This window comes from Macaca fascicularis, chromosome 10 (genome assembly GCF_037993035.2).
Source record: "Macaca fascicularis isolate 582-1 chromosome 10, T2T-MFA8v1.1".
Lineage (NCBI taxonomy): Eukaryota > Metazoa > Chordata > Mammalia > Primates > Cercopithecidae > Macaca > Macaca fascicularis.
In genome coordinates, this window is record NC_088384.1 from 92,313,039 (window position 1) to 92,339,507 (window position 26,469).

At 45.8% G+C, this 26,469-nt stretch overlaps 2 protein-coding genes across 56 annotated transcripts in view; both read left to right on the plus strand.

Moving 5' to 3' along the window:
- The window catches only part of EPB41L1 (erythrocyte membrane protein band 4.1 like 1), a 140,323-nt gene extending 134,536 nt beyond the window's left edge, over positions 1-5,787 (plus strand). For all 50 annotated transcript variants that reach the window (XM_074005209.1, XM_074005223.1, XM_074005211.1 and 47 more), the window contains one exon: positions 2,315-5,787. In XM_074005209.1, coding sequence (XP_073861310.1) covers positions 2,315-2,323 — 9 coding nt within the window. In that variant the 3' untranslated portion in view covers positions 2,324-5,787. The remainder of the gene's footprint in view (positions 1-2,314) is intronic.
- Positions 5,788-9,059: 3,272 nt separating this feature from the next.
- The window catches only part of AAR2 (AAR2 splicing factor), a 34,829-nt gene continuing 17,419 nt past the window's right edge, over positions 9,060-26,469 (plus strand). For 3 of the 6 annotated variants that reach the window (XR_010578653.2, XM_005568913.5, XM_045362914.3), the window contains exons 1-3: positions 9,060-9,085; positions 12,408-13,217; positions 17,579-17,808. Coding sequence is in view for 5 of the 6 variants with exons in the window: in XM_005568913.5 (XP_005568970.3) it covers positions 12,461-13,217; positions 17,579-17,808 (987 nt within the window). In the remaining variant the exon portion in view is untranslated. Of the gene's footprint in view, positions 9,639-12,407; positions 13,218-17,578; positions 17,809-26,469 lie in introns of all 6 variants that reach the window. The other 3 variants (XM_074005245.1, XM_005568911.5, XM_074005244.1) reach the window with 2 other exon arrangements.

A 26,469-nucleotide genomic window follows, 5' to 3' on the forward strand; every position in this document is an offset into this window, starting at 1 on the left:
AGTAGAAAGAATACTACTCAATTTTGACCAGGGGCCAGGCGCAGCAGGTCACACTTGGAATCCCAGCACTTTGGGAGGCTGAGGCAGGAAGATTTCTTAAGCCCAGGGGTTCAAGACCAGCCTGGCCATCATAATGAGACCTTGGTTTCTAGAAAAAGTTTAAAAGATTAACTGGGTGTGGTGGCTGGCACCTGTAGTTCCAGCTACTTGGGAAGTTGAAGCAGGAGGATTGCTTGAGTCCAGGAGGTCGAGGCTGCAATGAGCTATGATTGTGCCACTGCACTCCAGCCTGGCAGTAAAGCAAGACCCTGTTTAAAAAAAAAAAAAAAAAAAAAAAAGAAGGAAGGAAGGAAGGAATAGATGGATACACCTAGGTTTTGGAGCTAGAAACACCTTGGTGGCTGTGTGTCCAGAGGAACCTCTCTGACCTCAGTTTCCTCACCTACAAAATGTCATTAATGTAGAAATTGGAGTTGCTGTAATAACTAAACAACACCTGTGATATACTGGATCTGTGTCTTGCCTACAGAAGGGGCTCAGCAAAGGGAACCTGTTTCCTTGTCCCTCTGAGGTTTCTCCATGTTTAGAGGTTGATGAGAGCACTGAGAAAGTCAGACCATAATTGTCTACCACCAGCCTGGTGCCTGAAGCCCTGTCTCCATGAGGGTGTTTATCTTGCTGGTCTTACTCTTCTCTTCTCTCCCCAAATCCTCCAGAAACATCTGTCTGTCTCTGCTTCAGTTGACTCTTTGTCTTCCTTCTTAACGTTCTTCCTTCTTGAAGTTCTTGCTATGAGTGTGGAAAGTCACCCATCTCACACAGAACCTTTTCCCTTCTCTCCCTGCAACCTCGCAGGTCAGACGTCTGGTTTCTGCTCCATCTTCTCCCACTGGCCCACTTCCTTCAAAGAAGACCTGTCTCCCAAACACCACCAGCAAGAGGGCAGCACTTGCCCATCTTCCTGACCTTACAAAATTTAACGGGAAAAAATTGACCTGTTCCAAAACAGGAACCTTGGGCTCTAGCCTTAGTTTTGCCAACTTGCTAAGCCTGAAGCCTCTGGGCCTCAGTTTTTCTGTCTGTCAAATGAGCCAAGAAAGATCTGTTTTCTATGATTCCATTAGCACTTGACTGTATGCAAGTAGCAGAAATGATGTTTCATCTGTTAAATGGTTTTGAGTAGTTGCTGTGTGCCAGGCACAGTGTTGGACACTGGAAAGACAAGAGTTAAAAGACAGCCCTTGCCCTCAAGGAGATCAGAGTAGTGTGTAGTTAAATTAACAACAGCAACAATCATCATAATAAGAACAGCCAGTATTTATTCAGCACTTATTATATGCTGGGCCCTTGCTTCAATTCCTCCCTATAATGGGAGGCAGAACCCATTTTACAGAGGAAGCAATTGAGGCTTAAAGAAGTTAAGAAACTTGCCAGGCACTGTGGCATGCACCGGTAATCCCAGCCACTTGGGAGGCTGAGGCAGAAGGATCACTTGAGGCCAGGAATTCAAGGCTGTAATGTGCATTCATTATGCCTGTGAATAGCTATTGCACTCCAGCCTGAGCAACATAGTAAGACTCATCACTTAAAAATTTTTTTAAAGGAAAGGAAGTTAAGAAACTCACCCAAGATTACAGAGCTAGCTGGCCCATAGAGTGCAGAGCCTGCTCCCTTAAACACTGAGTTTTGGAGCCAAACCTGGAATCCAGGCTCCATTTCTTTATTTAATCACTGCTGTCTGTGGTTTAATCTCCAGGACACAGCTAGCCCACGGACAACAGAAAGGAAAAACAAATGAAAAAAGAACATCTGCAATCGTGACTAAACATTTCTTAGAGCTGACAAAAGATAGGAAGAAAAAGTGAAATGATGATGATCTTAGCTTCTTGGTGTTAAAGGACATTTTAACACATTTTCAGGCCAAAGTAAAAGATTAACACCTCCCTGGAAACAAGCAAGCAAACACACATGGGCTCTGGAATCCGACAGATGTGGGTTCAGTTCTCTGCTGCCACACACAAGCTGTGTGGCTTTGGAGTGCAGTGGCCATTCACAGGCATGATCATTACATGTTACAGCCTCCAGTTTCTCACCTCAAGAGATCCTTCTACCTCAGCCTCCCAAGTAGCTGGGATTACAGGTGCAAGTCACTCTACCTTGCTGAGTCACAATAAAGGGCATATGGTAAAGGGTAGCAAAAACAACCTCTTGCCATGTATTTAAAAACAAGTGACCGAAGTTGCTAACTTTCCTTGTCCTCTTCCTTTCCCCCCACTCCCCACCCCGCATTCTACCCCATGCCTCTGGCTTCCAGGAATCCTGACCTCTGTGAAGAGATCCTGGCATTTCTGGTCCAACCCAAGCCAGAGAACCATTAAGAAGGGGCCTTCATTCTGGATTCTCCGACGCAACACCGACGTCCCAGCTGCGACGTACTGTCACTGATGAGAGACTGCGAAGGGAAAAGCATATATATATAGATATATAGAGATATAGATATATATACAGGAAACACCGCGTCCTTGCACTGCTGCTGGGGCTGGCAGAGCAGTTGGCCGACGGCAACAACCGACATCTGAACACCTACATTTCCTTTGCAGACAAATTGAAGAACTGGTGGGATTTTTTTCAAGAAAAAAAAATTATATAATAACTATAATCCCTTGCTCACTCCTTTCCCCCGCCAAATAAGAAACGCAAGCCAGACCACGATGATTGTAGAAGTCCCTCCCACCCTGGTTCTGCACGTTACAGTTAGCAGACGAGCAATTCCATTTGTTCTTCTCCAGCATTTCTGAGGCCCACTTGAATGCAAAGGAAAACACTCGCACAGCAAAGCAAGAGAAGTCGCAGCAGCAAGACACGCACAGTCAACCATTTTCCGAGAAAGAAAGAAAATTCCCCACTTGGAAAGAAAGAGGAAGAACACTGGATTCTTACTTCCTGGATCTTGACACTGGGCTGCAAAATTCACCTGCCTCTCTCCCACCTCCCCTCACCCTCAACTCTCAATGTCTTGCTGTCATTTTCTGTCTCGGCTCCCTCCTCCCCCTTCTCCGGCCCTACACCCCTCACCCTCTGTGTCTGGGTCCTGCTGAGGGCCACTGCAGATGACTCTCCTTTGAAATGAGAAAAAGAAAAGAAAGCAAGAACAGAAAACGAAGCCACAGGAAGGGAAGTAGACATTGTATGTTTATGGTTTCTCATTATGAAGGTGCAGCTTGTAGGAGGTTTGTACGGATGTGCTTTTAAGTTATGTATATTGCATATAACAGGAAAAAAATATTAAAATAAACAGTGCTGGTAAGTATGAAGCTGACATTCTAAAATTATAATTATCTGACTGTGATTGATGTATCCTGAGGTTCCTAGATCTCACTGAACTGGCCCAGCTAAGGAGACCTGGACTCTGGGTGTGGGTTGGCTCACAGTAGGGGCTGACGGGTTCAGTGTAGTAATACTGTGTGTGGTGTTTGTAATTGGTTGATTGGTGGGGAGCGGTGGGGGCCCCTAATGGAGAGGTGTGGGTTTGGCAAGAAAGAAGCAACACAGATGTTGTCCCCAAAATGCCAGTTCGAGACACCTTCTCCCTGCCCGCCCTGGTAGTAGCAGTCAGGACCTGGTCTGTGCTCAGGTACCGGGTCCCAATCTGGGACTCTGCTGCTGAAGTTGCCACAGTAGAGGTCCCTGGCTTAGTCCTTATCTCCCTACGGGGCTTGCCTTGGTTTTTAGTCTTTTCTGTCTCTCTCTTTTTTTTTTTTTTTTGGCCACATCCTGCCCTTCCCTGACCCCATTGTAATAACCAACTCCATATCCAAAGGGAGGTGGTGCTCCCAGCCATTATAGAAGATGATGGCTTTAACCTGACTGTCTAAAAATTCCCAGCTCAGCCTTTTCCTCTACTTTCTTCCTTGTTCTGAATCATTTCTTCTTCTCGGGCCAAAGTAGCTGTGGTAAGGAGGCTGCACGGGGCAGACCCTGAGAGATAAAAACTGCATTTGCAAAGGCCTCCCCTGTCCCAGGACAAAGTTGAGAGTGACGGGCAATGTTGCTCAAAGGCTCCAGTTCTGCATAAGACCTTGGCTTGGAGACCTCCCTCTTAATCAACATCTGATCTCTGAGCTTGTACCCAGAAATTGCTCCAAGACCACAGGAGCCCTTCAAGAAGCTCACATCAAAAGCTTGGCATTGCCCTCTGCCACACATGGGCTTCCTCAGGCTTGTCTGCCACAAGCTACTGCTCTGAGCTCAGAAAGTGCCCCTTGGTGAGGGAAAATGTCCCACTGCACTGCTAATTTCTCACTTCCATTTTACCTCCCAGTCCTCCTTTTAAACCAGTTAATAAATTCATTCCACAACTATTTACTGATTACCTGCTTGTGCCAGGGACTATTCTCAGGCTGAAGAAGGTGGGAGGGGAGGGTGGAGCCTGAGAAGCCACCTGAGCCAGCTTTATATTTCAGCCATGGCTGGCCCATCTGAGAGCATCTCCCCACTCTCGCCAATCTATTGGGGCATTGCCCAGGGGTGCCTCCAGGCAGCCCAGGTTAGATGCGTCCCTTTGGCTTGCTTGTCAGTGATGACATATACCTTAGCTGCTTAGCTGGTGCTGGCCTGAGGCAGGGCAGGAAATCAGAATAGCATTTGCTTCTCTAGGCAAATGGGAAGTTCAGCGGGGCAGCAGAATCAGCGGCATCCCCCAGGTGCAGGCCGGTGAACCCACTCCAATTCCCCCTGAGTGCAGCAGCACACTTTCCATACACCAGGTTCTTTCTACAATCCTGGTGGAAAGCCACAGAACCTTCTTCCTGCCCTTCTTAACTTGAGAGCTCCCACTCGTTCTGGGTCAAGAGCTGGAGTGGTGGCTCCAATCCTCTCTGGGCCACTTTGGTCTAGGAACTCATCTTTGCAGGAACCAGGAGTCCTGAGCACGTTGGACACACCTCAGAGGGAGGATCCTTGTTCTGGATTTTGTACCTGGCTTCAGGGCAGGGATGAAGTGACCATGCTTAGCTTGTGGAGTTTGTGGGCCACCAGGGCTTGGGGAAATTGCCATCCTGTGGATGCTCTGACCTCCCTTCTACAGAGACGCAGGCAGTGCCACTAGGGAGGAGGGGACCTGCAAAGCTAGAATCTAGGGCACTGTTTGCTCCCCATCCTCCTCTTTGTAGAGAATAGAGATGTTTGTCTTGTCTGTCTTCAACCTACTTTTCCTTTTCTCTTTTTCGTTTCTCATCCTCTCTGTGCTGCCTCTCCACCCAGGAGGCCATGTAGCATAGTGGAAAAAGTCCCTAAGGGCGGTTAGGAGTTCTGGGTGACCATCCTGGCTCAGCTCCTAACTCACCATGTGACATCAGGCTATCCCTGTTCCCCCTCTTGGGCCTCAGTTTCCCGACTTGCAAAATAAGCAGAAAGAACCAGATGCTCCCCAGGGTCTTTTTCTACTCTGCCATCTCATGGATCTTCATTTTCTCTTGTTTTGTTTTCTCTGGATCTTTTCCATCTGAGGGTACAGGAAGTGCCAGGACCTGTTTCAGTTTTTGAATCCTGCAAGCACATTCCAAGACTGGCCTGAAATTGCATGAGCAACATCACTCGAAATAATTTTTTTTTCCAAAAGCACCTTAACAACCAATTGCGATGCTGTCCTGTTCCTTTTTACTCACACCCTTCTCTCCTCTCTCGTCCCCATGCTCCCCCACCTCAGTGCTCCGTGCTGTATGCGTGTGCTCTCTGTTCTTGTATACTCAATAAAAGTGAAATAAATGTGTTTGATGCTGAACCATACTTCCTTGGCATCTCTTCTCTCTCTCTCTCTCTCACTGTCTCTCTCTGACCTTGGCTACTGGTACAAATTGGCATTGTGGGAAGGGCTAAAACTGAAGTGGAGACATCCCAACTTAGAACATGTTTATTCAACAAATGTTTGGAACTCAAGGTGGTACAGGCCTTGGGTGACTCTCCAGGCACAACACAAACAAGACAAAAGTCCCTGCCCTTCATGAACTCACAGGCTAGTGGAGGAAACAGATGCCAACACAGGCAAACAGTTGGTTACAGAGCGATCATCACTGGGAAAGAAATATATAGGGAAAAGGGAAGGAGGGTCACTGAAGGAGACCACTTTAAATATGGTGGCCAGGGAAGGCCTCCCTGAGGAGGCGATCTGTAAGTTGAATGAATAGAAGGATCAATTGGCCGGGCACGGTGGCTCACCCCTGTAATCCCAGCACTTTGGGAGGCCGAGACAGGCGGATCATGAGGTCAGGAGATCGAGACCATCCTGGCTAACATGGTGAAACCCCGTCTCTACTAAAATAATACAAAAAAATTAGCCGGGTGTGGTGGCGGGCGCCTGTAGTCCCAGCTACTCGGGAGGCTGAGGCAGGAGAATGGCGTGAACCTGGGAGGCGGGGCTTGCAGTGAGCCGAGATCGCGCCACTGCACTCCAGCCTGGGTGATAGAGCTAGACTCCATCTCAAAATAAATACATAAATATATACCCGAGCATTTCCTTATACTTTCAAATACTAAATACTTCTTTTCTTTGGAAAGGTAATTCATTAAATGATACAAAGACTATGCAGTGAAAAGTGATTCTTCATCCTTCTCCAGATTTCTGTCTCTTGTCAGAGGCAACTGCTGCGAGGAACATTATGAATCCTTCCCTGAATTTTCCTTATAGGTCTCATTTAGCAATCTGTTATCCCTAGGGTTCTGGAATAGGACTTGGTTTATAAACAATGGGTCTTCATATGATTCCTCAGGACCCCGTACACCCTGATCCATATTTCTGTCTCCCATAAAGGACCATCCTCTCTGCTTTTGTGGAATAATCAAAGGTAAGTTCACCCAGATCAGTGTTTTTCAACTGCGTTGAGAGTGGGGAAATGACCCCTCCTCCTTTGCTCCCAACCCCCGCCCCGGGGACATTTAGGAATGGTTGTCACAACTGAGGGATGCTACTAGCGTCTAGTGGGTAGAGGCCAGGGTTGCTGCTAAACATCCTACAATGCACAGGACAGCCACATACAACAAATACCTATCTGGCCCCAAATGTCAATAGTGCCAAGGTTGAGAAATTCTGATCTGAATGGACATGAAACCCACAAGGTGGGACTCCTAGGCCACCATCTACAGCTTCTACATCCATTGTTCAGTGTCCTGGAGTCTTGGAGAAGATGGTGAGCCCAACTAAAACAGGGAGCTTTGAGACCAGACCACAGAGCTCAGCACTTAAGACTGGGAGTGGGGAGGGGTGGAGAGGGAGCTGAGTTTCTTCATGCAGGAAATGAAACTTGACAGGACAGGCTGAGATTGATAAGCATGACTGTGACTGATGGAGGCTGTCTCTGGTTAATCCTGCAGTAGCTCATTGTGATTAACCATGACTGCAGGGCCCGGTCTAGTCTGCAACCCACTAAAAGATACATTTTGACCGAGACGGATTGGCGTATCCGGCTGTCACTGAGGAAATGTGACAGACAAGCTAAGGAGCAGCAGCACAAGAGATAAGAACAGCCATTGGTTTGCATTCTAGCTCTGCCGTTCTCTGGCTGTGTAACATCTCCTTGAACCTCAGTTTTCTCTTCTGCAAACTGGGAATACACATACCTTACTAGGGTCAGTGCAAGGATTAGAAATACTCAAGTGGGCTGGGTGCGGTGGCTCACGCCTGTAATCCCAATACTTTGAGAGGCCGAGGTGGGTGGATCACCTGAGGTCAGGAGTTCAAAACCAGCCTGGCCAACAAGGTGAAACCTGGTCTCTACTAAAAATACAAAAATTAGCTGGGCATACTGGTGTGCACCTGTAATCCCAGCTACTAGGGAGGCTGAGGCAGGAGAATCGCTTGAACCTGGGAGGCAGAAGTTGCAGTGAGCTGAGATTGTACCACTGTACTCCAGCCTGGGCAACAAGAGCAAGATTTTATCGCAAAACAAAAACAAAAAAAGAAGGCAGTCCAGGCATGGTGGCTCACCCCTGTAATCCCAGCACTTTGGGAGGCTGAGGCAGTGGATCACCTGAGGTCAGGAGTTCGAGACCAGCCTGGCCAACATGGTGAAACCTTGTTTCTACTAAAAATAAAATAATTAGCTGGGCATAGTGGCAGGCGCCTGTAATCAGGAGGCTGAGGCAGGAGAATGGCTTGAACCCAGGAGGCAGAGGTTGCAGTGAGCCAAGATCGCGCCATTGCACTCCAGCCTGGGTGACAGAGTGAGACTGTGACTCAAAGAAAAAAAAAAAAAGAAAAGAAAGAAAGACCCAAGTTGCCTGCCCTAAAATCACATAAGCCAATTCTTTGCAATAAATCACTTAATATAGATCTCCTACTGGCTCTGCATCTTTGGTGGAACCCTGATTAATAGTGCAGGGTTAGACTCACAAATAGAAGTGATTTATTAATACCAAATTATCATCATTATTAATTAAATGCATAATATATGTACTCAGCTGAGCTTTTGTGCCTGGCTTTGTGCTCGGTTCCAGGGAAACAGTGAGGAACAAGACAGGCAGCTTCTTCCCTCGAGCGTTGATAGCCTGACTAAGATGTTAGGACTTGGCCTGCCGGAAGGACGCAGGGTCAGAGGGACTGAGGTGGTGACTGCTGCTCCTGCAGCAGCAGAGGCTGACGCTGGTTCTCTCTGGGCTGGGTTTCTGAGGCTCTCCCCGAGGGCTGAGTGTGACTGGAAGCTGAGACATTGTGACCCGGATAGAGACTGGCTGACAAAGACAGTGACCGAGCGCCTGACTGGCTACTACTGAATAGTAGCCATTGGTACAAGTCTTGGTTATGCTTTAGTGACCATGACTGCTTGCGCCCAAAGTAAGATGGCTGGTGTCTGTGTTTCTGGAAGGGGATATAAAATGCAAAGGTTAATGAAAGTTGTTCACAGTTCAGAAGCTAAAACGAGAAACTAAGAATAGCAAAAGGCAACATTGCATCCGGCGGAACCTGCAGGTACGGGCCATTCTTCCCGCGACCCAGGGCTCGGCCGGACCGCTTTCCCCGTGGCTCCAGTCAGACGCCAAAGCGGGAGAACTTCCGGTGCGTTTCCGCGGTACCAGAACGTGGGGCGAGGCGGTGAGTGTGGCCTCCTGGCCTCTTTTTCCTTTCCTGATTCCCTGTGTATGTGTGGCCGGGCCGCCCCTCTTCTCGGCTCAGAGTCACGGAGTGCCTTGAACTAGGCCCACCTCGCTGGGGCGGCTGGTTCTCTGCTTGTGGGACGCTGGTGTCTCTGGAGGCCCTTCCTGAGAAGCCGTCGCCAGGGCTTCCCGGGTCACACGGAGTTACTTCGCGTTTTTCTTAACTTTAGAGCCTGGGGGCCGGAGACCCTGATTGCACTCGACCTGCCTCTGCCCTACTCTCTGCGTGACTTCCAGTAAGGTCTTTCCCCGAATTGAGCTTTTGTTTCTCGTTTACAAAATGGATATCATACTTGTATTAAATAAATATTTACTAGGCGTCGAATCTGTGCTAGGGATACAGCAGGACTCAAGTCTTGTGGCGATGACAGCCCACAATCAAACATCCAAAACTGCAGTGGTGATCATTGAAACGGAATGGTACAAGGCACCCCACGGTATATCACAGGAGACCTGATCTAGCCCCAGGTCAAGGAACCTTTACTGAGGAGGTGAATATTGAGTTGCGATCAGAAAAAAGGATTTGACCGAGTGGGGAGGGAAGAGTTTTCTATCTGAAGAGAGAGAGCCTCCAATTTCAGGGTCTGAAAGAGGCCGTTGTGGCTGGAACAGAGAGCTTGTGGGGGACCATGATGTGAAACAAGCTAAAGGGGTTGCCAGGGGTCAGACCGTGCAGGCTTTGTAGGTAATAGGAAGAATTTTGGTTTTTCAAGAACCAGGTGGGAAACCACTCAGAAGCTGACATGGGTGGTGATGTGATTAGATTGGTATTTTGAAAAGGTTACTGCTCTTGAGTGGAGAATGGATTGAGGAGCAAGCACTCTGGGTGAGAGACGATGGTAGCTTGCATTAGGGAGGTGGTGGAGAGAAGTGGATGGATGTGACTTTAGGTGTTCCAGGACTGTGAGGAACTCACAGAGCTGTCAGTGACAGAGGTTGGTAGACTGCAGAGTTCTATGCATATTTAATAAACCTTTTCCTAGCATCTCCTCTGTGCCAGGCCCTGTGCCAGCTGCTGGAGATATAGTGAATAGAATTACAGACTGGTGGAATTAGAATGAAAGAAATGTCATTATCAAGGAGGAGCACACAGATGTCACAAGGCAAAATGGCTAATTGATGAGCAGTTATTCTAAATGGAATATCTGTTCATTCAGCAAACATGAAATACTTTCTGAATTCAGGATTACAAATAGGAAGATGATACGAATTATTATTATTATTATTATTATTTTGAGATGGAATCTCGCTGTGTCCTCCAGGCTGGAGTGCAGTGGTGTGATCTTGGCTCACTGCAACCTCCGCTTCCCAGGTTCAAGCGCTTCTTCTGTCTCAGCCTGTCAAGTAGCTGGGACTACAGGCACGCACCACCATGCGCAGCTAATTTTTTTGTATTTTTAGTAGAGACAGGGTTTCACCATATTGGCCAGGCTGGTCTCAAACTCCTGACCTCGTTGTCTGTCCACCTCGGCCTCCCAATGTGCTGGGATTACAGGCGTGAGCCACCATGCCCTGCCTGTTGATATGAATTATTTAGAGCAGTGTCTTTCAACCTTTATGACTGTGACCTACAGTAACAAATACATTTTATGACACAACCAAGTGTACACACAAAGCTCCAGAAAACAGTACTTAGCTTTACTACTCTTGATGTATTGTGATATTTCAAAATTTCTGTTATTTTCATTTAAAAAATAATGCTGTTGAGACCTTTATATTGATTTCCTAATCCACAAATGGGTTGTGACTTGCAGTTTGGTGAAACGCAAAGTGTGGATTCAGGGTAAGAGTCACTTGCGGTGGTTCTGAGGTAACGATATTAAAATGTGCTCTTATTTTTGGAAAAGGATTGGTCTTCCTTTCTGCACTGTTTTATTTTGTTTTATTTAAAGTAAAAAGAGTAAACAGGGCCAGGCATGGTGGCTCACACCTGTAATCTCAGCACTTTGGGAGGCCGAGGCAGGCGGATCACTTGAGGTCAGGAGTTCCCGATAAGCCTGGGCAACATGGTGAAATCCTCTCTCTACTAAAAGTACCAAACTTAGCCAGGCGTGGTGGCACATACCTGTAGTCTCAGCTACTTGGGAGGCTGAGGCACAAGAATCGCTTGAACTTGGGAAGTGGAGGATATAGTGAGCCGAGATCATGCCACTGCACTCCAACCGGGGTGACAAAGCAAGACCCTGTCTCGGAAAAAAAAAAAAAAAGTAAACAGAATTAAACAGGCAGCTGGTTTTTCTGTGTGTGAAATTTTGGCATCTTGGCTAGATTGGAATTGCCTAGAGGGCAGTGACTGTCTTAATCTGTGATGTTTCTTTGGGGGCCTGGCAAAGATCCTGGCACAATGCAGGCACTCAGTGAGTATTTGTTAAATTAATCAGGTAGGTATCTTTGGACTAGAAGGTTAGATAATGGTTTGTTTACATTTGTTTGTGTTGGTACCATTCTTGCCGATATCCCAGAGGCAATGTCTGGGATATTTAGAAGTAGGTAAAATAAGTGTACTAAGCTCTTTCTCTTCTGGCCTGCTTTCTCTTCCTAGGCCAGCTTTACCACCTGAATTCATTCTGGATGAATGGTCCAGAGCCACCACTGATTGTGGGCTCTTTGGGAAGTTGTTTCACTCTCTGGAGTTTAGGTTTTTTATGAGTGAAAGAAGAGGGGAGATTTGTGGTTGAAAAGCTCTCTAGACCTCGAACAAATTTTAGATGCTGAGCCTCCACTTTCTACCATCTGTCCGTTTCTGGGCCTTCCCTGAGGCTTATGGGAAACTGGATATGTACTTGATTTAATCTTTCCAAATCTTTTGGGATAGTTTTTAGGCAGAATTATGGTTTTAAATGATTTAGGCATAGTTATAGTTTAGAGTGAGCCGTCCAAGCATTTTCCACCCTCACCCTCTCTTGTGAGAAAGAGATCTGAGACGATATTAAGAGTGGATGGTGGACAGAACACTGGCCTGCAGGCAGGGTACCCAGATTCTAATTTGTGTCCTGGTGTGACCATGAGCATGTCACTTTTCTTTCACTGGTATCTTGTAGCTGTGAAGGGAGTGTCCTTGCATGTTAAACCAAAACACAAAAATCCTTTCTTTTTAATCCTCATTTTTCTCATCTGTAAACTCAATGCAGGGTTGTCATGAGGATTAAGGGAAATAATTATGTCAGGAGTCTAATTCAGTATCTGGCACATACAGAATGCTTAGCAAATGAAGCATCTTTCCCCACATTCTGATTAAGTCTGATTTCTTTCTTTCTTAGCTGTTCTGGAAGACAAAGAAAAAGGGTTCTTTTGGTCACCTACCACTGGCCCCATGGCTGCCTTGCAGATGGATCCTGAGCTAGCCAAGCGCCTCTTCTTTGAAGGGGCCACTGTTGTCATCCTGAACATGCCCAAGGGAACAGAGTTTGGGATTGACTGTAACTCCTGGGAGGTGGGGCCCAAGTTCCGGGGCGTGAAGATGATCCCTCCAGGCATCCACTTCCTCTACTACAGCTCTGTGGACAAGGCTAATCCGAAGGAAGTAGGCCCTCGTATGGGTTTCTTCCTTAGCCTGCACCAGCGGGGGCTGACAGTGCTGCGCTGGAGCACACTCAGGGAAGAGGTAGACCTGTCCCCAGCCCCAGAGTCTGAGGTGGAAGCCATGAGGGCCAACCTCCAGGAGCTGGACCAGTTCCTGGGGCCTTACCCATATGCCACCCTGAAGAAGTGGATCTCACTCACCAACTTCATCAGCGAAGCCACAGTGGAGAAGCTGCAGCCTGAGAACCGGCAGATCTGTGCCTTCTCCGATGTGCTACCTGTGCTCTCCATGAAGCACACCAAGGACCGCGTGGGGCAGAATCTACCCCGCTGTGGCACTGAGTGCAAGAGCTACCAAGAGGGCCTGGCCCGGCTACCAGAGATGAAGCCCAGAGCTGGGACAGAGATCCGCTTCTCAGAGCTACCCACGCAGATGTTCCCAGCGGGTGCCACGCCAGCAGAGATAACCAAGCACAGCATGGACCTGAGCTATGCCCTGGAGACTGTGCTCAACAAGCAGTTCCCCAACAGCCCCCAGGATGTGCTTGGTGAGAAGGAACAAGGCTCTTTGGGAGTGGGCCAAGGGGAGGATATTAGCAGAGGTGTTTTAGAATAGGGAGTACATCTTGTGTTAGTCCAGCAGAAACTAAACCTGGCTAGGAGGCTGAAGATACAGGTGTATCTTTACCCTTAACCCTGGAGATTGTGGTTCCAGAGATCTGGAGCGGGGCTCCCACAGTTTCTGTCTGTCTGTCTTTCTGTCTAATAAACAAGCATCCTAGGTGAACCTAGTACAGATAATCTTCTGTTTGGGAACCACTGATAGAGCCCAGTCCTACAGAAGGAAAAGCTTTGGCCCACTGAGTGGCTGAACTGAGACCAGAACCCAGGACTCTTGGTTTCTGGGCCAGACTTTTGCTCACTGTAGCCTCTCACCTCCCTCCTCAGTTTGCTCCTGACCCTCAAGATGTTGGTCTCTCAACTGGCTTAGAACAGGACAGTGATTTTTTTTTTAATCATTACAGTTTTTATTGTTGCCTCCCCTTTTATTACAAAAATGATAGATATTAATCATAGAAGAAAAAATTTACTTCAAATCTTCACTACTTAGAAATAACCATTTGTACATTTTGGTATATTTATATTCCTTTTTTTCTGTGTATTTCATTTCAGTGTCTTCTCTGTTTATTTCTATGTACCTCCTCTCAGTCTTTTAAAAATTCAGTATATGGGCCGGGCGCGGTGGCTCAAGCCTGTAATCCCAGCACTTTGGGAGGCCGAGACAGGCGGATCACGAGGTCAGGAGATCAAGACCATCCTGGCTAACACCGTGAACCCCGTCTCTACTAAAAAAAATACAAAAAACTAGCTGGGTGAGGTGGCGGGCGCCTGTAGTCCCAGATACTCGGGAGGCTGAGGCAGGAGAATGGCGTGAACCCGGGAGGCGGAGCTTGCAGTGACCTGAGATCATGCCACTGCACTCCAGTCTGGGCGACAGAGCGAGACTCCGTCTCAAAAAAAAAAAACTAAAATTCAGTATATGCATCTATGTATATATGAGTTTTTATAAAAACAGGATTGAAGTATATCATTACTTTGTAATCTGCCTTAATATAAATGTTTTTTCATGTCACTAACAGTCACTTTTTTAGTGGCTGTTTCATGTTCCATAGTTACTGGACCAGTTCTCTGTTATGGACCATTGAGATGTTCCCTATTTTCCCTATTATAAATATCATCAAGTGGCCGGGTGTGGTGACTCACACCTGTAATCCCAGCACTTTGGGAATCTGAGGCCGAGGGGCATCACCTGAGGTTAGGAGTTCAAGACCAGCCTGGCCACCATGGTGAAACCCCTACTAAAAATACACAATTAACTGGGTGGTGTGCACCTGTAGTCCCAGCTACTCTGGAGGCTGAGGCAGGAGACTCACTTGAACCCAGGAGGTGGAGGTTGCAGTGAGCCAAGACCTCGCCATTGCACTCCAGCCTGGGCAACAAGAGCTGTCTCAAAAATATATATACATATATCATCTAGTGAACATTCTCGCGTGTACTTATGCGTACATTTAGGGATAGAATTGCTGGGTCAGACTGTGCATGTTGCCAGGAGAAGGTTTTGCATCCTTGCTGGCTGGTAGGAAGCTATTGCCCATCACCTTTGACAGCATTGGGCATGGCAGTTTAACAAAGGCCTCTTCCAATTGGATAGTTGAAAAATGGCACCTTATTTATATTTCTTAAATACTAGTGACAGCAAATATGTGTCACATTTTGAACAGCTATTATATATTTACAAATTTTCCAGGTAATTTGCATATTTTCTTGTTGGAAGTTGAGTGAGAAATTTGAATGTAGAACTTTGTTTTTTTGGCCGGGCGCGGTGGCTCAAGCCTGTAATCCCAGCACTTTGTGAGGCCGAGACGGGCGGATCACGAGGTCAGGAGATCAAGACCATCCTGGCTAACACGGTGAAACTCCATCTCTACTGAAAAATACAAAAAACTAGCCAGGCGAGGTGGCGGGCGCCTGTAGTCCCAGATACTTGGGAGGCTGAGGCAGGAGAATGGTGTAAACCCGGGAGGCGGAGCTTGCAGTGAGCTGAGATCTGGCCACTGCACCCCAGCCTGGGCGACAGAGCAAGACTCCGTCTCAAAAAAAAAGAAAAAAAAAAAAAAAAAAGAACTTTGTTTTTTTTTTTGAGACAGGGTTTCGCTCTGTCGCCCAGGCTGGAGTACAGTCACACAATCATGTCTTACTGCCACCTCAACCTCTTGGGCCCAAGCGATCCTCCTGCCTTGGCTTCCCAAAGTGCTGGGATTACTGTGCCTAGACAGGACTTTTTATATCATTGGGTCAGCTGATGATATAACGTATATTTTAACAGGTATATCTTCATGCATTAGTATTTTCATGTAATAAGTAACTTTTGAAAGTCTGGCTTAAAAATGAATAGAAATCCTGTCTTTCTACCTCTTAAACATTTCAATTCTTCAAAATATATCTTGTGAAAAAGTCTGTTACAGGAATAACTTTGTTGGGTTGTTTTTTTTTTTTTTTTTTTTTTTTTTTGAGACAGGGCCTCACTTGGTGACATGGGCTGGAGTGCAGTGGCATGATCACAGCTCACTGCAGCTTCAACCTCCTGGGCTCAAGTGATCTCCCACCTCAGCCTCCTAAGTAGCTGGGACCACAGGTGTGTGCCACCACGCCCAGCTAATTATTTTTGGTAGAGATAGGGTCTCCCTGTGTTGCCCAAGCTTGTCTCAAACTCCTGAACTCAAGCAATCCTCCTCCATTGACCTCTCAAAGGGCTAGGACTATCCCTGCCACCACACCTGTCCAGGGATAATTTTGAATCTACATCACAGCTCTTTGAAATTATTTTTGATGTCATAATTAAATTTTAGACAAGGTCAGAAATGCACAAATTTAAATAAATGTCCTAAATGCAAAGAATAGGCTAATATTTAGTTTCACAAACCAAGTAAAGCCAGCTGAAGAAGCAAATCATTAACGTATATTACACAAAGAAAATTTGACTGTATTTGAAAATACTGGTCAGAGATCCAAAATATCTCAACCAGGTAGCTATTCACATACATCAAACTTAGTTCCATATGCTTAGGACAGGGAGCTAGTTTTTCCAGGTCTCTGGAAGTGGCAGAGATCAAACACTATGCATTTAAAGAGGTATTTGGTGTTGAGTGCATCTCTTCTTTTTATGGCCCACATGGACATATACCTCATTAAATTTCCAGCCACCTTTGAAGTAGAGAGAATGCCTGTGATGAGTGGCAGTAATTCTACAGTAACTTCCAGAGACCCCGTTACTTGCCCAGGGACAGTGGTGTCTGGATCATCAGGTCTCTTTGTTTGAGATGGGCATCTGATAGAAATTGGGAACATAATATTTTTTGAGTGCTACTTTGTGCCAGGTGTTATTCTAAATGCTTTACGTGTACTGTATCCATTCATTTAATCTTTGCTGCAACCCTCAAATAAGGAAATCCAGGTCTTAATAGATTGAGTAACTTGCCCAAGGTCACACAGCTGCTAAGTGGCAGAGCTAAGATTTGAATCTAGGCAGTTTGGCTCCAGAGCCCATGCTCTTAGCCACCAAGCTGCTCATAGAGATTAAATCACGGAGCCCTGTGATTAAGCAAACAAAAAATAATCTGGCTGGCATGCTGACCCTGGAATAAGTACTCAGGAATTTTTCTCTGGTGGGAGGTCCTAGAACTGTTCCCACCCAATAGAGAATCTGTTTTATCTTTCCATTGCCCACATTGTGAAGCATTGAAGTGCGGCCTTGGGCAAGCCCTTGACCTCATCTGTAAAATGAGGCAAATACCACCTTCCTGATCGCCTGTGGAGTTGGGCTGAGGGTTACATGGTGTAGTGCAGTATTTCTGTGACCCTGGAGCAGACCATCCGCATCAGAATCCCCTGGGGAGCTTGTCAGAGCTACAGATATGAAGGCCCCATCATCTCTCCTCAACCAGAACCTCTGAGGGGGAAGCTTGGGTAGCTTTACTTTTAACAGACTCTCAGTGATTCTGATGGGCAGCCAGGTTTGAGAGCCACTTGGCATAATATCCATGAACACATTTTGTAAACTTAAAATGCCAGGCAAATACTGGGAATACTTCTTCTCTTGCAGTCTGACTTTACAGAAATCCAAAGCCACAGGTTGGTTTCCCATGGCTTGAATTCATAGCGGTTCAGCAAACATTTGTTGAGTACCTGTTAGGTGCAAAATCCCATGCCAGGCTCTGCAGGAGTGACAAGGATAAAAAGTAATCTGTTGCTGAGGTCCAGTGGAATTGATGGCCTTGTGAACAGTGATGGAGAGTGTCATCTGGTTCTCCTCTCCCTCAGAATCACTTCTCCTCTCTGCACCTTTCAGGTGAACTCCAGTTTGCTTTTGTGTGCTTCCTGCTGGGGAATGTGTATGAGGCATTTGAGCATTGGAAGCGGCTCCTGAACCTCCTGTGCCGGTCAGAAGCAGCCATGGTGAAGCACCACACTCTCTACATCAACCTCATCTCCATCCTGTACCACCAGCTTGGTGAGATCCCCGCTGACTTCTTTGTAGACATTGTCTCCCAAGACAACTTCCTCACCAGCACCTTACAGGTGAGCAGTCTTTCTGACTGAGCTGATGCAGATGTGGGTCAGAATTGAGGCAACAGTATGTGTTTTGTTTCTTGCTATTCTTCCATGACCCAAAAATGTTTATATTTCAGTTTCCTAGTCTTGGGATATTTCCTGGTTTTCTCTCTCTTACTCAATTGTGTTTCTATGCCAGAAATTTTCTCTCTGTACCACGCTCACCCTATACCTCATCCCCAGTGTGCCTAAGTACAGTGGGGTACTTGGATTTGAATTCCTTCCACTGCTTTGGTTTACTCAGCTTAAAACAGCTTTTCTTTCTCCCTGTAGCCATGAATTGCTACAACCCAGTAAAGCAAAGTTTTGAAGTTTTTTATTCCCAGTGAAACATCTGCAGCTCCTTAGATCTCATTTAAGCATTAAAATAACTTTGATTTCCTGTTCAAACAAAATGTGCCAGTTTCTGCAGAGATTCTATGACAGAAAAAGTGAAATTTGCTTTTAACTTGGCAATTAAATTTTCATTATGAGTGGTAATTAGGAAAGAAGCTTCAAACAACTTACAATCTTCATCCTATGCTATTTCCTCCCTTTGCAAACAGATTAGTTTCCTTTATGTACTTGGGACAGCCTCTGTCACTCACATTGTGTAACTTTCTCAAGAATAGAAGAGGCAGAAGCTGCCAACTATCAGTTTCCATACTTTCCCTCCCATGAGCTTCTTTCTTCTCTCTGTGTGTAGTACCCCTATGAGGCCTGCTCCATATAAGGCAGCTTTTCACCAACCTTCCAATCCCACTCAGGGTAACAGAAGGGATGAATATTCATTAAATGTTGGGGCTGGGTGTGGTGGTTCATGGTTGTAATCCCAACACTTTGGGAGGTGAAGGCAGGAGGATCACTTGAGCCCAGGAATTAAAGACCAGCTTGGGCAATATAGTGAGACCCCATCTCTACAAAAATTTTAAAAATGGCTAGGTATGGTCATGCATACCTGTAGTCCTAGCTACTTGGGAGGCTGAGACAGGAGGATCACTTAGCCCAGGAGTTTGAGGCTATAGTGAGCAATGATCGTGATCGTGCCACTGCACTCCAGCCTGGGCAACAGAGTGAGACCCTGTTCACTCATTGAATCCCTTTGGAACCCTGTAAGATGGAGGTATTATTCCCACTTTACAAATGAGAACACTGAGAACGGTTAAATCATTTACTTGAAGTCATACAGCTGGCAGATGGAGGTCAGGATTTGTACCCAGGCCTGAGTCTTGGTTTCCTGCCTGTGCTTATGCCCTTGTGTAGTGAATACAGTGAATCCCCTAGAAAGGATTATTGATTGATATCAGTGAAGACTTCATCGAGGTCCTGTTTCTCAGAGGTACAGAACGCTTTTCTAAAGCCAACCTACTGTTGGACGAGTCCCTGTGAGCAAGCATCTGAGTTAAAGCTGGCAGTTGAAGGACCTGTGTAAACCATGGCAATGAGTCAGTCAAGCGCATGGTTTGAGCCTGGTCTGTTCCACTCAGAAGAGCTATAAAACTGTCCTTTTACTGGTTGTTCATGTAACAGAGAAATTAAACCCGTTTGTCCTTCCTCTGTGGGGAAAATTTTCCCCAAAGGTACTGGTTATGGGTTGTGAGGCAGTGTGAGGAGGCATTAGCCTGCTAACTTGCCTCTGGCAGTGGCTGCTTCCCTCCTGATGCACATTGATGCTGTCGCACAAACATGGGAGGGCCACGGTGTCGCTGGCTGTCGGGACCATTGTTAGCACAACCAGCAGCTGAGCTCTATAATTGCCAGGCTTTGTTGCCAGCAATGATTTACAAAACAGAAAGTGCCCAGCTGGATTGCTGGATGCCCAGGTGGGTTGTGCAAAGCTGATGGTTGGAAACATTCAGTCTTTGGACTTTTCACCAAGAAAATTCAATGTCATTATTTGGAAAAATCCAGGGCATGTCCCAAAAAAAAAAAAAAAAAGTCTGAGCATTCTTCATATATAACATTCTACTGAAAGTGTTGAGGAATATATATATATATATGAGTTAGCCAGGGTTCCTGCCCTCAACGGATTTGTTCATTGATTTAGCAGGTAATTGCTGAGCATCTGCTGTATAGAAGACTCTGTTCTAGAACTGGGAATATACCTGTGAGCAAAACAGAGTCACTGTCTTGACTCTTGTATTTTGAGGAAGTTAACTAACTAAGTAACTCCAGATAGCAGTAAGTATTTTAGAAGGCAGTCCTGCCCTAGTACCATTTCCCTAACCCCAGCCTTTTGGTCTTACCTAGATTGCATCGGAGTTTACCAGCCTCCATGCTTACCCATTACCCCATCTCTCTCCCACGCTGCCACTTGAGGTGCTGCTCCATAATGCAGCTGTGATCCTGCTTCTCTGTGGTTCCTCATTGCCTAGAAAATTAAAAGCCCAAACATTGTTCGCAAAGGCCATTCTGATCTGGCTTCTTATCCTGTTCTCCAGCTTCTCCTCCCTCTCTCTGTTTTCCCCCATCAACTCCAGCGACAGTGGTCTCTTTGCAGGTTCCCAGATAGGCTATGCTGTTTCATGCTTTTTAAAAAAAAATTGTGGTAAAAAACATGGCCGTTCCGTGGTGGCTCACGCCTGTAATCTCAGCACTTTGGCAGGCAGAGGCTGGAGGATCACTTGAGGTCAGGAGTTCGAGACCAGCCTGGCCAACATGGTGAAACCCCGTCTCTACTAAAAATACAAAAATTAGCCGGGCATGGTGGCGGGTGCCTCTAGTCCCAACTACTCAGGAGGCTGAGGCAGGAGAATCTCTTGAACTGGGGAAGCAGAGATTGTGGTAATTGAGATTGTGCCACTATACTCCAGCCTGGGCAAAAAGAGTGAGACTCCATCTCAAAAAACATAAATAATAAAAATGAAATTGTGGTAAAAAACACAATTTAGCATGAGATATGCTAAATTTTCAGTATTCAGTACAGTATTGTTAACTATAAGCATCATGCCATCCAGCAGATCTCTAGAACTTCTTCATCCTACATAACTGAAACTTTATACCCATGTTTCATACCTTCTTGCCCGAACCTGATTTTCCCTCTCCCTGGTACATATTTGCTCATTCTACAACATGCCCTCAAGGCATCCCTCCTCTCTCTCTCTCAATCTCTCTCTCTCTCTTTCTCCCCTTTCCCTACTCTTAGCCTACTTTGTACTTGTCACTATCATATTGCATGAGATTAATATATTGTCTGCCTGACTCCCACACTGAGTCATGGGTTCCTTTTACATGAGGCCTATGTTTTGTTCGTCTGGTTATCTTCTTTTTTTTTGAGACATAGTCTTGGTCTGTCGCCCAGGCTGGAGTACAATGGCGCGATCTTGGCTCACTGCAACCTCTGCCTCCCAGGTTCAAGTGATTCTCTGGCCTCAGCCTCCCAAGTAGCTGGGATTACAGGTGCACACCACCACACCCAGCTATTTTTTTTGTGTGTTTTTAGTAGAGACAAGGTTTTGCCATGTTGGCCAGGCTGGTCTTGAACTGCTGACCTCAGGTGATCCACCCAGCTCATATCTGGTTATCATCAATATGTTGTCAAGGCCTAACATTTATTTCATTTCATGTTATTGGGTGTTTTTAGGTGGATAGAGTTCATAATTATTTTGGCAATGTAAATATTGTAGGTATAAACAGTGGAGTCTGATCAAAGGGCATTAGGAGCACCAAAGAGGGACTGGTTAATTCTGACTGGGGTTGAGATTTGAGGGGATAAAGGACTAGGAATGGTTTTATGCAAGGGTGGAAGTGGGGGCATTTGACCATGCACTTGAGGGATGACTGAGATTTCAAAAGGCACAATGTGGAGAAGTATATTATAAAACTTTTTTTTTGTTTTAAATGGAGAGTCACGTTGATGCTATGTTGGCAGTGAGAGTCCAGTTCTCCACACAGAGGCATTCACTCAGGGCATTTGTGACTGAATGAATCAGCCCATAAAAGGCTTCCTCAGCCAGCTGCCTGCCCTCCCAGGTAGTCAAGTAAGTGGAACTGGCTTTCTTACTTAGGAGCTTAAATGGCTACTACCCATGGAGAGGGATTGGTGTTTGTGTGTGTGAGCACTTAAAAACAGCCACATTAGCATGGATAAAATCAGCCACGTAATGCGATGCTCTTAGCCATTAATTTTTTTTCGACTTTCTCATGTGAGGCCCTTTTGAGTGGAAGCCACTGGTTTTTTACAAATCCCTTGGATTTCACTTGAATAAAAGTGATTTGTTTTACAAAAATAGATACAGTTTTTTCTTTTATTTAAAGCAACGTAAGTCATCATAATTCATTTAAAGCCAATGAAAGGATAATCTGAATTTAATGATATGTTAGAAAGTGAGTTATGTACAAAATAAGGATTTTTATTGTTGATTGTGTAGTATTTAGGCATATAGTCATCTAACCTGTTTTTAAAAATACTTCTAGTTACAATAGGCCATGTATGCTTTCCAACTTCCTTTTTTGCTAGTATTCTAAATATGCGTTCATCTTTAACTCTTGAGGGGAAAGCACCAACTCGACAGTGAGGTCTATGGTATTTTTATCACGATGCCCACTATGATAAATGTGCCTGCCTACGCCTAACACTCTTGCCGTTAGCTATCTCTTTTGCATGCTTAGTCTCATTGAGCCCTCACAACAGTGCTAGAGGCTAGGTCTGTAATCCCATTGTACAGATGAGGAAGCAGGCTCAGGGAGGTCACATAATTTGCTCAAAATCCACAGAGCTAATGGAAGGCAAGGCTGAGCTTTACATTCTGATAGCCTGTGGTGGGCTTCCGTATATGATTAGAGCCCCAGATGAAACATCCCAGATTTTTCAAACTGCCCTCAGGTGATCTCATTCGCTGCTTTTCACCTTCCTGGTCATCATTGTGAAACAATAGTCTTGCTTTTAATACCACTTTCTTCTGCTGCAAGTAGAAACAAAATCTTCTACCTATTGCTAGTTTCATTCTAAGTTGAATAATTATTTGGGAATTGAAAAATTTAGGAAATGTCATCTTTTTGGTCTAGCTAAAAAAATAGGATAAGATAGTGACATAGCTACTACCTTGATATTTTGAATTTCTCGAGGTGACCTAACTGAACTCAATTTATTTAACTTAGGTTTAAGAGAAGCTTTCACATGTATGACTAAAGTAATTTAGAATTTCATAATACACAGTTTAAATGATTAAAGTGTTCATGCTTTATTTTATATTTGAAGAAAAACACCCAGTAGATGTGCTTTTTGTTTTAGATAAATGCGTTTGTTTATAAAATATTATCCTATTTCAAAAGTATTTTTTAAATATTTAGTATTAATCTGCTGAGATTAAGGTGATTTATGTCCCAGTGATGTTAAAAAGTGTTGATTTGATTTTGTTTTAGTGAAAAAATAACTAGATCACTGTTAAGTTTCCTGAAGAAGGCATAAAATTAATCTGAAAGTAAAAGAATCAGAATAAGTTATTTCTTGGAAACTAAGTAGTATTTAAACATCTTCACTTCTGAATTGTGAGGAGTTTTTACAAATACCAAGTTTGTGAAACTGTGGTCAAAAATAGATCAGGGGATGCCAGGGGTTAGTGGTGAGGGAAGGGTTTGACTGCTAAGGGGCAGCATGAGGGAGCTGTTTGGAGTGATGGGATGGTTCCATGTCCTGACTGGGGAGATGGTTATACAAATTTGTATGCACCTTCAAACTCAGAACTGGATACCAAAAGCAAACACTGTGAACATATATCACATGGTGGTTGCATGGGGGTATATATATATATTTGTCCAGATGAACTGAGCATTTAAAATTGATGAATTTACTAGCCTGGGCAACACAGTGAGAACCTGTCTCTACAAAAAATTAAAAAAAAAAAAAAATACCAGGCGTGGTGGCTCATGCCTTTAATCCCAGCACTTTGGGAAGACAAGGTGCAAGGATCACTTGAGCCCAGGTGTTCCAGACCAGCCTGGACAACATGGCGAAACCCTGTCTCTACAAAAAATACAAAATTAGCTAGGCATGGTGGCAGGCATCTATAGTCTCAACTAGTGAGGAGGCCGAGGTGGGTGGATCACTTGAGCACAGAGGTCAAGGCTGCAGTGAGCTGTGATCACATCACTGTGCTCCAGCCTGGGTGACGGGGTGAGACCCTGTCTCAAAAAAAAAAATTGTCTAGCTGTTGGTGGCGTACCTGTAGTCCTAGCTGCTTGGGATGCTGAGCCCAGGAGTTCGAGGCTGCAGAGAGAGATGATCATGCCACTGCACTTCAGCCAGGGCGACACGGCGAGACTCTGTCTCAAAAAAAATAAATAAATAAAAATAATAAATAATAAATAAATAAATAAATGAATAAAATTAATTGTGTGTAAGTTGTACCACAATAAGGTTGATTTTTTGTTTTGTTTTTTTTTAAGTCAATCCAGACTATGCCCTGTGTCCTGGAGGCTGCAGAGGGGACAGTTCCAGAAGCACCTTGGTTCCCCACAAGGCAGTGCTAAAACTGAATTATTAGGGATGGATTAAGCCTCTGTCAAGACAAAAGGTCTGGGTAGGGGAAGGATGAAGCAGAGATGCCTCTGCTTTGACAGGACTTTGCTCAGCATTCGTCACTGCGTGTTGCAGCAGGCCTAGTGTCTTACCTCTACGGTGGGAATAGTCAGCTCCTGGGCTGCCTCCCAGGCTGTGGTAAAGATCAAGTTGGTGAGTTCTTTAAAAAGGACGAAGCACTTTTTAAATTAGAAACCTTATTTGTTAGACTGAAGGTATCTGTTTTACCTGCCTCTAGTGGAATTTATTCCCAGGCAGTGTTTGAGAGGTGCTTCGGGAAGATGGGTGATGAGCGTGAGCCCAGCTTGTTCCAGCCTGTCACTGCTGGCCATTGCCAAGTGCAGGGCAGTTCCTGGGTCTCATTAGGTCATTTGGGGAGTACCCTTTGGGCTCTAACTCTATACCTGGCCCTGGGCAATATGCTTTGTGGGACACATCAATAATTAGGACGCAGTCCCCACATTTAGAGGGTGCAAATCACTGTGATACAAGCACAGTGTGAGGAATGCCATGAGGGAGGCTTGGGCACAGTGCTGGGGAACAGAGGTCCGAGCAGTTCATGTCACAAGGAGGTGGCTTGAGAGCCATGGCGTTCAGGGGCCTAGTAAAGAAGCTGGCTCCTCCCTAAGATGAGCCTTTCATTCTCCCCGGCATCACCACATCATTATTGAACAGCTGTTTGGTGCTAGGCACTGTACAAAAGTGAACCAAAAATTGAACCTGTGGTTGTCTTCATTCTTCTGTTCACGAAACATCTAATGGGTTCTTTTTGTGTGTCGGGCGCTGTGCTGAGAGTGGAGCACAGTGTGAAAGAGCTGCTGCTGTGAGGTTGCTCCTTGTCTGGTGGGCGAGATCAACAGCAAATGGCCTGTTACCTTACTGAGACTGATCAAGGTAGCCCTGGGGCTGAGGGAGCGCAGAGGAGCACCCGCTCCATCCTTGGTCTGGAAGACATCCTAAAGGAGGTGATGTCTGAGCTGAGCCTGAGTCTTTAGGAGAAATTCGTAGGTGAAGGAGGAGAAAGCAGGAGGTGGAAGGGTGTTAAGAGCAGAGGGAAAAGCGTGTGTGCAGAGAGGTGCAGAGGAAGCAGTGGCACATGTTTGGGTGGCTGCTCAGTGGCTGAAGAGCAGGGACTGTGGAAAGTCATCCAATTACCATGTAAGAAAGGGAAACTGGAAGAGACTTGCTAATTCAGCCCAGCAGGCTCCCTACAACCTCTGGGGATGGCCTCATGGGTGTGCAGGGCCTCCAGAACTAAAACTGTTTGAGAGAAGGCTTCTGTGCTGTCCGTACCAGGCCCCTCCCCAGAGTTCAGCCTTGCTCCAGGCAGGCTCCACTAGCTGCCTACAGACAGGCCGACCCCTGGCTTCCCCATGGCCCTCGCCACCAAGATCACACAGCCCCTCTAATTAGTTATTGATCTGGCATTTTGTTGTGGCTGTGCTTCCCACTCCTACGTATAGTCGATTCCCAAGTTAATGAAGCTGGATTCTGTACCGTCCTCCTTCCCCCGCATCACTTCTCCCTGGGCTCACACTGCTGCTACTCCAACGGAATGGCTCCAGACAAAGACCACTGAAAACGAGCCGCACTCCTGCTAACAGGAAGATGGCACAGAAGCGGGTGGGAGGAATATTGCCTCTGGAATCAGCTGCAGAGTACGCCTGTTGCCTTTGTTGGGTCAGGTCTCCTGGGGCCCAGCATCTTTCCATGGTGGCCTGAAAGCCAACTGTGGCATGAGGGTGATGTGGATCAAAGAGCTTCTTCCACCGTCACACCCCTGTGTCTCTGGGTGGGCCTGTAGGGTAGCAGATGGTAGTCTGGGAAAAAACACTTCTTCCTTTCTGGGTAATTTGTATTCAGTCATTTAACTCCTCTCAGCTTCCATTTCCTTAAAATAGGCATTCTGTTGTATCTTCCCAGGGTGTTGGGAGGATCCAGTTGGATGCTCTGTGAAACTTCTTTGAAAACAGTAAAACAATATAAGAAGGAATCATGGGTTTGCTGTTACTCTTAGGAAGGGGCTGGGATCCCGGACAATCTGGAATGGGGTTTCAGATGTGGAAAAAATTACCATTCTGCTCCCCTGCCCCTGTTTGTATTAAATGAAACTGTTCATGAGAGCATCA